Source organism: Dermacentor silvarum, chromosome 10 (assembly GCF_013339745.2).
Source record: "Dermacentor silvarum isolate Dsil-2018 chromosome 10, BIME_Dsil_1.4, whole genome shotgun sequence".
NCBI lineage: Eukaryota > Metazoa > Arthropoda > Arachnida > Ixodida > Ixodidae > Dermacentor > Dermacentor silvarum.
Window position 1 is genome coordinate 132,185,198 of NC_051163.1, and position 12,167 is coordinate 132,197,364.

A 12,167-nucleotide genomic window follows, 5' to 3' on the forward strand; every position below is an offset into this window, starting at 1 on the left:
GATCGTCTGAAACGTACATGGCGAGCATTTCAGTTAGTGTGCGGTTGAGTCGTTCGGTGAGGCCGTTCGTTTGAGGGTGGTATGCGGTAGCAAGCTGGTGTTCTATAGAACAGGAGTGGAGCAGATTATCGATGACCTTCGAGAGAAAGTAGCGGCAGCGATCCGTGAGTAACTGGCGAGGGGCGCCGTGGTGCAGGATAACGTCGTATAGTAAGAAGTCTGCGACATCTGTAGCGCAGCTGGTTGGCATCGTTTGTGTAATGGCATATCTCGTGGCATAATCTGTTGCTACAGCAATCCATTTGTTTCCTTTCATGGAAATTGGAAAGGGGCCAAGGAGGTCGAGGCCCACACAGAAGAAGGGCTCTGTAGGGATATCAATTGGTTGAAGCAAACCAGCAGGAGGCATAGCAGGCGTCTTTCGGCGCTGACACAGGTCGCAAGAAGTGACATAACGGTGCATAGAGCGATAAATGCCGGGCCAGAAGAAGCGGCGCCGCAGGCGGTCGTAAGTACGAGTGATGCCCAGATGTCCAGCAGTAGGAGCGTCGTGAAGTTGCTGGAGCACGGCCAGCCAAAGGTGCTTTGGAACGACTAGGAGGAGCTCCGGGTCATCAGGACGAACACTATGACGGTATAAAGTTCCATCGTGCAAGGTGAACATCCACAGAGACGGGTCATTAGGCGAGGAGCTTAGGCGTTCCATAAGTGTTCGAAGAACAGGATCTTTGCGTTGCTCGTTGCCAATATGGAGAAAGCCGGAGAGGGACAGAATACTGATGTCCGAGTCTGCATCGGTATCGTCCGGTTGATCCACGGGATTGCGAGACAGGCAGTCAGCGTCTTTATGCAGGCACCCTGATTTATACATAATAGAAAATGTATGTTCTTGTAGACGCAATGCCCAACGTGCAAGTCGTCCATTTGGGTCCTTCAAAGAGCAGAGCCAGCAGAGGGCGTGATGATCGGTTACGACGCAGAAGCTCCGACGAATAACAATATATTTAAAAAAAAGCACTCAAAGAAAAGTTAGGAAATTAGAAACACGAAACATTGATATTTCTTCTTACATATCAAAAATAGAAAAAAATTCTCCTACCTTGCTATAACCTTTATTTATTGTTATGATGTCAGATGATGTAAGATTATTGTTTGTATATTGTAAGCATTACTGTTGTATGATGTTGTCGGAAGAGAAGAAATATAAAGGTTGCATAGCATGTATGACTTCATATTGACCTTTTTCGCAGTGATCCCGTGGGCGCAGCAATGTTTGATTACATGGTGACGACGCGCGTCCATTGCTTGCCTCAGCTGCCTCCGTTGCCTCTGTATTTACAATGGATGTGCATGATGCATGGTGCGGCTCGGGAAACCTCTGTTTCGGGAGATCACGTAGACGCTGACTTGGTGGTCGACACAAAGCTTTGTCCATAGCTTCAGAACACATGTAAAAGCACTTTCGAAGCTCATTAAGCTTTGTCCAAACGGTGCAAGCAGCGTATATGGTGCTTGTTCTAAAAACGAGGCTAAAAATGTATTCCATGCTTTCCGCTTAGGAATTGAATCAGGATCAGTGTGCTTTGCTCTTCATTCTTTATTTGGCAAATACTTAGAAGCAGTGGTTTGTCATGTTTCTGACTCATTGAAGTTCGTCGGTGCGGTCACTGTCTGATTATTTTCTGCCTATTTGCTCGCGGGTGTGCTCAGTTGCAATAGATTTTCTTTTGCTGTATGGCTTGGAACGTAGCTGTACTGTTCTTTGTAATAGCTTGTAGCGAATATGTAGTATCGCTAGTAACTCGCTTACTTCTGTGAACTGTCACGAAACATTCAGCTTCGACCATTCGTGTGCTGACGGTATAAAAAAAAAATTGTGGGGTTTTACTTGCCAAAAACACGATCTGATTATGAGGCATGCCTTAGTGGGGGGACTTCGGAAAATTTCGACCACCTGGGGTTCTTTAATGTGCACCTAAATCTAAGTACACGAGCATTTTCGCATTTCGCCTCCATCGAAATGCGGCCGCCGTGGCCGGGATTCGATCCCGCGACCTCGTGCTTAGCAGCCCAACACCATAGCCACTAAGCAACCATGGTGGGTATGTCGGTGTAGTCGCTGTTGTCCATGCTTTGGTGCACTGATTGAATTGTGCGCCCTTTCACATATTCTTAATATATTGGCGATAGAGTGTGCTTAAGTTTGCGTGCGAGTTGGGGTAGATGTGCGTAGATAATATGCGCGAAACTTACTGTGCCAGGAAGCAGCGCTACTCTCGTTGTCATTGTTTAACGAGCAGTACTCACTCTTGCCGACGTTCCGGGGTTGAAGTCTTTGGAGGTTAGCGATACAATTAACACTGACATGCATTTTTGTGAATTTTCATGAAACTTCTATTTTTTTTTATCCACGAGAAAGTCATACATTGAGAAAGGCCGGCAACAGAGGCTGTCCATATGTAGCAACGATCCGTGAACTTGGTCACACATATTCATTACATTACTTAATATGCCAGTCAATATTTTTGCAGCCAACTACTGCAGATGTCTTCAATCTACCACTCCACATTTTGCAGCATGAATGCAGCACAGTGCTTGAGCGAACACCCAGTTGCATTTCCGACAGCTGATGCCACGGGCGGTAATGGTTTTGTATTTGTGCGCTTTCGCTGATTTAACGTATGGTGCGCCTAAAGCGCCATCTCGTTTCTTGAGAACAAACTGCTCCGCGAAAAGGGTCAATAGGATGTTCGATTTACATGCATGTTGCCTTACACTTTTTGTATATCAATTGTTATTCTCCCCCCCTATGTAATGACTAAGCTGGGCCTTTAGGGTAAATAAATGAGAAAAAAGAAATGAAAATGGTAAAAAAATCAACAGTGACTGTGTTGTGTCCTTTCTTCTGACCTCATCTTTTTCTCTGTGCAGTCATGTCGATATTAACTTACAAAGGCTGGTAAAAGATTAAGAGTAGGTTATCAAGAGCCCGTTGGTGAACTGTTGGCTTCAATTGGAAACAGATCAGTGGCTAGCTCTTCTGGCTCATGAATGCAAGGGGATCTGAGGGGATGACTGTTCTTTAACATTCCCGAGCCGTTTATCTAGTTTCCCGCTATTACATGTTTTGTACGTCGCTCAAGGTTAATGTCTTCCTGTATTACCACGACCTTTGCCTCTGCGTGTCAGCTGACCAAAAAAGTACAGTGCGACTTAACTGAGCCAAAAGCTACTGAAGCTGCCTAATTTGTGATGTTTTGTAAGCACCTTGTTGACGTGCGTTCCCACGTCGAGAACTTCGGTCGTGCCAGACGGACTTTTTTCTTTGACAACCAGTGTGGCCCGCCCGTTTTCACAGTGAAATGATTTAAACAGCTTTGTTCATAAAACACGTGACGGCGTGAGACATTTTGGCGCCTCAGTCGTGACAGCAGTGCAGCAAGGATGACAGAGTGTGATGCTGTTCAGTATATGCCTTTTGACTTGGGCTAGCTGTTCACTGTGCATGGTGTATGTGACTAGTAGCTCGGTTCGAGTGTTCTGTGCCAATTATTTGTGCATTCACAAGAAGACTACTAAGAAGAAATTTTTCGTTCCGTGAACGTTTTGGATGTATGCCTCCCTGTGGAAACTACTGTCAGAAGCTGAGGATGATGAGGTCTGATTGATGAGGCCTGCAAGCACTGCTTTACATGCCCGAAAGAAATCCTCTCCTCATCTACTGAGACTCGTGATGAAACAGACGAGGCCTTTCTTCAGGAAGATGAAGTGATTCGTTACCTGAACAGGTACATCCGGCTTTCTTCTGATGTTGCACTATTGAAGCCACCATCTTCCTTTCACAAATGAAGCAGATGATCTTACAAAAAGAGAAAATGGGCAGAGATTGAAAGCGTCATGGTGATGAAGATACACTCTACTTTAAATCGTTTCATACGCAAGTGTCATAACAACTGCGCTGTCTGTGACAGAATGTCAGGCATGCGCTGGCTGGTTAAATATCTTGAAGCAAGCGTGCCAGGCTTTAAGGTCCTATAGAGAGCGCCTTCGTCTTTTAACCATCAAGCCACCTGAAGTTGCAAACAAATGCGTTCAAGAGGCAATATCAGCTGTCACAACATAAATGTTCAGAAATGTTCGAAAGTGGTGCGAGAAGCATGGCATGTGGTTAGATTTTGATCCGTACACTAGGTCAAGGTGAAGCCGATTGGATGTGCAAGCTGCGCTTGATTACTACTACAAAGACAAACTTGGGTGCTCTCAGCAGAACCCAAACAAGCACGTTGTGTCAGTCGTCACGAACGGCCAGAGAGAGCATCTCAAAGCAATGTATGACACATTCTATCCGCAAGAGTTCCCAGATGTTGAAAGCAGCTTATCCTGGAACTACCATCGCCCTGTCAAAGTTTTACAGCCTGCGTCCCAAATGGGTGCTGCTCACACCACAAGAGGTTTGCGTTTATTGCACTAATGCCAACCTTTGCGTATCTGCGCTGGAGAATGTAACCGGCATGGAAAGCTAGTTGGAAGGCATGAAGGCATTGTGCCTTTGCCGCTCCCCAACCACAGATTGTATGTTCGCTGAATGTGAGCGTTGCCCATGGAGTGAAAGCCTCACTTTGGCTAGTCTGGGAATAGCCGACGAGGTCGCACTTGCTGTTCGGGAAGGTGGTGACCTAATCAAGAACACATCTCCCACCACTTTTTTAAAGAACTCTGCAAACGGGTGACCAAATGGATTCCACAGAAATACGGATGCCGCACTCAAGCCGTGGTTATTCATGAAACAAAGAAGTCAGAGAGCCTGGAAGCATTTTGGTTTTGCAGAAAAGTAGACTGTCCTACTTCCAAATGAAACACAGTTGTACCACTGGCACAAGAAACAAATCTCCGCTTTCACCTGTGTCGCCACGACAAGGAAAACAACACACAGCTTTGTTGTCATAAGTGACAACATGCATCACGACACAGCACACGTCTGCTGCACCCTAGGTAGAGCGCACAAAATGTTAGATGAAAAAGTGCACACCTGCATCAGTGATGGTGCAACGAGCCATTTTAAAGATAACTATCAACTGTATGAGTTGTGCCACTCCAAGTACGTGTCTGCGGGGTGGCCATTTTCTAGTGCCGGCCTGGAAAGAATGCCTGTGACGGTGTGAGTGGACTTGTTAAGCACCAAGCTTTTTTGCACAACCTAAGGTCTCGAAGCGCTGCCTTCGTTCACTCAGTGCTTGAGATGATCGCCCAACTTAGTGGCAACTTCACGAATGTTGCCCTGCCTCCATGCGCCTGCTGAAGCCATTGAGCAGCATCGTCAGTAGAACCCAGTAGAGTGGAAGTCATTGCCGTGCGTGCCAGGAATTCAGTCATGGCATGTGTGGATGTGTATCCCCAATCAGTTATAAGTGGACATGTGCTGTCCGTAGCGAGAACTGCTGCGAGCCAGCTGATGGTGATCAAACCTTTTGAAGGAATAACTGCAAAGGACAAGCAGTAAATTTGTACCAGCAGCACGAGTTGTGTCGAGGTTGTTCTTTGTTGCATTGCGTTCCAGGAAACAAAGTTGTAAACTCATTGACTGTTCTCGCCACAATAAAAAACCAAGGTAAAGCTTCCTTCATTTGTGGCAACCGTTGCCTTTATTATTTTTTTTTCATGCATTTTTTTTTTCAGGGAGCAAATGTTAACAAACCGAAACAAGTCCTCAAGGCACTAAAGCCAGCGTACTCAACATTGGCCCCTTTGACCAGTTATATTTTGTGAATAAAGCAAATGAGGTAACATAACACACCCAGCCTGGCATAAGCGGACTTCCATCCAAATTTTTTTGAGAAATGGGACTGGAGATATTTCTTTTTTGTTGAAAATGCATATTTTTGGAAAAACTTGTTTCTTTAACAATATCGCTTTCTTGTATTTTTTGAAGGAACACACTCTTATGCAGGAGTGTTGCAAAAGCAACATTCTATATTTGACACTGTTGTCACGTTTCTGTGGGAAATAGAAAACACGCAAAGGAGCATCAAAGTTTTAAAACTTCTCTCATTTGGGGGCGTGTTCAGAATTTTTAAATATTTTTTTTCTTTTATGGACAGCTTAAGAAATGCATGGAAGTTATTTACATTTAAGCATACTAAAACAAGGAAAAAAATGTTTTTGACACAACCTGTATTAGTTTGCACTGAATGCAACTGTGAAGTCGAAAAATATTGCAGTAAACAATAGCAGGATGCCCGTGGCAGTGCCTTCAAATATTTTATTTTTTGTGCTGAGAACGCCTTTTGGGAGTGACATTTTTGGTTGCGTGCAGTTTGAATATGCCTACATAACTTATAAAAGAAACAGGCAAAATAAAGCTATCAAGCTGGCATGCATGTTTGATCTCATGGAATCGCCCTCTAGTGAAATATTGCAAAGAAAACCGGCTTGACACATCAAATTCAGAGGTATTTGGAACCCAGGCATACACCTGGTATGAATGGTTATTGCAGCTGTGCTAGTGCAAATGCCAAACAGCCACATAATTTTGACAAATGCTTGATTTGTCCTTGCAGAACCTCTCTGTGGTGGTGCTGTTTGAAAACTTGACCGCCGGGAACTACTGTGTTCGGGTGAGTGTGCTCCCCTTGTGTGCGTGTGCTCGTGGCATAGAAAAGAAGACAAACACTGGCACTACTTGCAACATTCAAAGGGGCCCCAAACCACTCTTTATCGAAGTTGAGAAATGCATTTGAAGTTAAAATAGACTATCCCATAAATACTTTGCCGCAAAAACTATTTCGATGCGTTCAGCAGAAGTGGAGTTATTGGCAATCAAAGGTCGAGTATGATTCCTCTTCGCGGTGCTCCCGGTCCTTCTTCAATGCGTTGCACTGTAAAGGCTACGGCGAAGTGGGGCATGGCCACAACGCCCTGCCTAGTGAACGTCATCGTGGTGTGCAGTTCAAATTTGATTTTGGATGTTTACGTAGGCGCCTCTATTTCCGATTTCAGCACCTACAACGCGCCAAACGCGATTGTCCTCGGCGAGCCGCACTATGCTCAGCGAGCAGACTCGTCGCGGCACCCCGCGGTGACCGTGCTAGTTACGCTACATAGCAGACCAGAGCTACATGCAACTGTAGTGCATATGCACAGCGTTTTCTATGTGCACGACAGGGCTTGAGTGCGTGCTCGTGCTCTTATGCTCTAGTCTGGCCGTGCTTTATATGTGGGTCTGGCTTCGTTTTGCACCAGCTTGACCGACAGATGGTAGCCACATCCAACTTGCACATTTTGAAGCGCTATCAGTAGCTCAATACGAAGCAAAGTCTGCCAAGGCGTGTAGACAGGAGCAGTCAGGAGTGAGCGTGCGTGCGGTCTGACGTTGGGTTTCGCGTGGTTTGAGGCTAATTGAGCGTTCAAAACTAGTCAAAATTAGCAAGACCCATCAGCTACTACAACAATAAGCACGGTGGCCAAAGTTTAATTCCAACGCGGGCTGCTGCGGCCAGGCGTGAGCAGATCTTAGTTAATTTCTTTCGGAAGCATGTAATTATTATTGAAACTTGAAAGCATATTTTCGCTTACTTCAGCCTGTTTATTAAACTGCGTCAACAAATATACACGGTAGGAAGAAGCGGACTGATCCAAACACCCTTCTTGATTGGTGGTACCTATCGGCCAATAGCAGCTGTCTGAGGGAATCTGCTATATGACGAAATAAAGCGTTCTGAAAAGAGTGAGGGCATTTCAGAAAAAGGTGACTTCGCGCTCTGCTTGTGAAGCCCCATGCAGTGCACAAGCGCAAAATTTCCCTCAGATGCTCACAGCAGCACATGTCATCCTCTGAATGTGTTTTTTCACCAAACCCAAGGGGTGTGGCTCAGGACCCCTTTAATGGAGAAAATCATGCATATACAGTACTGCGCCCGTTACGACGGATCTGCATACAGCATACTTTTGGATATAACAAGCTATTCTTCTCACTTAGATTGGTCTGCCTATATTATCGGTGCAACCAGATCCACATTTAACGGACCTGGATATAACAGACAAATGTTTGGCTAATTTTGTCTAGGTGTTGTAAATCGAACTTGCTCTGCTGTGGTGATGTATGCGTGCGCCAGTGCACTTCTCGCAGCTAGTGCATGCGGCAAATGTGCTGCACAAACTATTTTCGTTCACTTCTGTGCACTTTTTCTTAAGGAGTGAACACTAGTGGGAAGCTTCTTCCATCTATGGAAGAAGCTCTTTCCCCTATCTCTTTCCCCTCCAGCGGAGAGTTTTCATGTTCGCCACACAAGCAGAGCACCGCCGTCCACCGCTATCAGCTCAGTGCCGAGCAAGCGCCGAGGGTGCCGCTAGTACTAACCAGCTTCGAAGCGAAGTAATAGCATACAGTACTTTAAAAACTACGGCCGACGATCGCAAAATGCACTGTTTTAAGAATGCTCTATATCTCATCGTATCAATTCGCACAAAAATGAAGATATGCTGCTATTTGAGGCAGCATATCTCCGAGGCATGCGATGCAGTTGAGTCGTCTCGCATGCAGCGCAGGGGATGCCAGGCACGGACTTCGAGTTGAACTTGCCTCGTACCGCTGCTCTCGTTTGTGCTACAGACTTGACACTGGTTGTTGCTCGTCGTCAAAGATAAAATTAAGGCATTGGTTACCAGCCACTGTTTTGTGTGAAGAACAACCGTAGGCAAGGTTTGTGCCATTGACGAAGGCGAAGCTGTCAAGCTCGCTGACTCCACCGTTTTGCCAGCCTTTAACTTGCTATTGTGCGGGGGCACACATGGTCTAGTACGGGGAAACTGTCATTTGTTAGCAACTAACATCCGGAAAACGACAGACGGGAAGAGACCGTGCCGCGGGTTTTTACGATTGCCGCATAGACCCATTTATCTAGAGTTTATTTTAATTTTGATGTTTTTATCGTTCTTGCAGCAGTACAGGCAAAGTTTCATTATTTCACAACATACTGCAACCCTCATTTTGGATATGACGGACTTTTTTTTTATGGGTTATCATGGTTGATTTTAATGGTTGTCGACTGTACATTAAAAAAAAAAAAGGTGTAACCGTGCATTTTCTTTTACTATAGTTGTAAAAAAGTTAGAGAGACTGGGACAACTGATGAAGTGGCCATGGAGCTTTTCTCGGACGATTGCTCCTATCAAAGTGGCGTAAAACTGTTTCTTCTGCAAGACTAATGTCCGAGACATCGGCATGAAAACGCTGTCATGCACTCGGGGCATTCTGTGCAGCAAGCTGCCTGAATGGGAACGAAACCATTTCATTGTTAATTAAATCAAATTCTGGGATTTTACGTACGAAAACCACAATCTGATAGTGAGGCATGCCGTAGCGCGAGACTCCAGATTATTTTGGACCACCAGGTGTTCCTTAACGTGTGCCCAATGCACGGTACATGGGCATTTTTGCCCCCATTGGAATTTGATCCCGCATCTGGTGCTCAGCAGCACAACACCATTGCCACGAGTCCACCAGGTAATTTCATACTGGACACGGCAAATCTGGTTGGCTTGAGGCACGCTGGAGTTGATGTGCTTGCAGAGGACAAGGAAGTATACCACATACAAGATTCTACAGTGTACTGGGTTTTTCGTGACTTCAGCATAGACAATCAGAGCACCAAGAAACTGGCATGGCAAGGTTGGATTCGTGGTCCAGGAATTTAGCAGGGAGGTAGAAGAACACATTCCAGAGTTTTTGTGAATTGTTCCACTTGATATTGTTGTTGAGCTAGTTATTCACAGTGCCCCCGCATAGGCTGGCGAAGGGTCACAGCAGTCCAGGCGGGATTATAGCGCTGTGCATGCTCTGGCGACGGTTATTGTCTTGAGACATTGCACTGCACTTAAGTGATGGCTCGTGGGAAGCTCTAAGGAGGCAAAAGACTTTATAAGCACCTCCACCACTTTCAAGCCAAAAAATCTGCACAAAAGGAAGCCCAGGTGGGTGCGATGGTATCTACAGACGAAGGTGATGAATTCCAGTGGTAGCGCTCGCAGTAAATTGAAGCTCCATTTCAAGACACAATGGTCCAGCAGAGACGTAGATGTGATGAACTATGACGTACATTTAAAAATGACATTCACTTTATTGTGCTGCCTGCTTGGCTTGAATGAATAACACATAAAAAAAAGGGGGGTTATGGATACAGAATGGATGTTGAATATTATTACAGGAAGTATTATATGAGTAAGGTGTGACTGCATGGTGTACAGATGCATTGAGCCTTGGCTTCTGTTTCCGTAATTCAATGTCTGCGATATAATTTGTGCACAAATAATGCAGAATGACATGCCATGTAGTGACAACTTTGTTAATAGAGATAGATGAAGGAAGAAGAAACTAAAAAAATTGAGGAATTATTGAATGCGTTGATGAGCATGGGATACTGTGGCTGCCCATAGAAAAATTAAAATCTGAGTTACGTAGCATGTTTCTTCAAGTGTTCTGAAATGTTGAAATGCTGCAAGTGTCAAGTATTTGTACTTGCACTTGCAGAGTGCACTCTTGTAATCATGACATAATGATTCAGGTGACCCCCGTGTGCCATCCGTCTGAGGACTGCCTCACTCTCACTTCCAAAGTCATCGAGCTGCCCTCTGGTGAGCACAGTACAACCTCGTGATGCATTTCCAGCTGCTTTTATTAGAGACATTGTCAGGGGTTTATGCTGACACGAATGTGTTCGAAATCTCAGGGTGGGTAACTACAGTCGATCTAGAATGTATTAAACTCTAATATATCGAATTATTGTCTGTATCGAACAGGTGTGACAACATCTCCTTGAAAATCCCATGCAGAATATAGCGCTTTACTACACATGTATCGAACCATCGCCACATTCAATATATTGCACGTCAAGCCGGGCGGCGCCCCTGCAAGTGTGCTTCTCCTAATGAGTCCGAGATCACTTCTTGTGCCATTCGAAATATTCAATGCCGACAAAACGGCACTGTATTCACAGATGCTGTCAAACAGGACTTGAATCTGAAGGGCAGTGCATGCCATGGATGAAAAATGAGTAAGGTGTGTTACTGCAAGCAACCATTCATTATTGGCTCGAGCAGATCACCATGCTGGACGCTAAAAGCCTCGCCCGGTCCGAAACACGTTCCACAAGAAAGCGTGGATGTCACTCAATCTTTTCAGTTAGTTGTTCCTGGCATTTTGGCCGGCATCCATGCATTTCTGTGGGCCCAAAGTTTGGTTTTTTGATCCTAAAGTTGGCTTTCATTGGATAATGCAGTGCTCCCACTCCTGCGCCAGATGTGCCATATTGCACCAAACGAGATTTCCTGCGCCATCCTGATAAACAAACACGATTTTGCGCCGAAGTGCACCAAAATTTGTGACTGCGCATTACATCTGTGGTCGGAGTGGTTCACAGATGTGCATAGCTGGCTTATCGCGCATGACTAAAGCGGTTTCATAAATAAAACTTCACGTTATCTATACGTCGGGGACCGATAATTCGCGCTTGACGGGGACCGCATAAAAGTCCGAATAATCACTAATTGGAAATATCTAAATTCGTCAGAAAACAAGTGACTTTATTCCACGAGTGGCTAAAAAAGTGCTTTATTCTCGGATGACCACTTTCGGGGATGCGTTCACTTTCGGCGGGATTTGGCGTCACTAGCGTCGGACTCGTCAGCGGCTACGAGCGACGGCATTCTCGGCACTGTGCCAGGAATGCTATCGTCCGTCGACATGTTCGGTGCTATAGTCTCAGTATCCCCGGGAGGGATCGTCCAAGAATTAAGCCAGAGCTTGTCCATGCGTTCCTGTGCGCACGTATGCTTGCCTACGATCTCGTCAGTCTGTATCTTTGCCAGTGTCATGCTGTCGCCACAGATAGACGAAAGCACAATCAATGCATGCACCGAATCTTCAACCTTTGGCACTATAACAGGACCACAATTTTGTAGTGATGCCTGTTCTGGTGCTCAGTCTGTGTTTATCAATGGTACCAGCTGGCCCGGGCTGTGAACGCTAGATGATAAGGACAGCATGTAGAATTGAGCGGAATGCATCACTAGAAAATCGCGGCTCAGAAGTTGACGGCACTATCATAGCAGAACGACGGTGGGCTTTCTTTAGCAACAGTCGCTGTCCTCGTCGGCGCCGCTTAAACGACTTC

General features: G+C 45.5%; 1 protein-coding gene across 1 annotated transcript in view; it reads left to right on the forward strand.

Moving 5' to 3' along the window:
* Positions 1-12,167, forward strand: part of LOC119430943 (uncharacterized) — a 125,650-nt gene that overhangs the window by 78,442 nt on the left and 35,041 nt on the right. The window contains exons 7-8 of the mRNA XM_037698410.2: positions 6,558-6,614; positions 10,560-10,629. Of these exons, the coding sequence (XP_037554338.1) occupies positions 6,558-6,614; positions 10,560-10,629 (127 nt within the window). The remainder of the gene's footprint in view (positions 1-6,557; positions 6,615-10,559; positions 10,630-12,167) is intronic.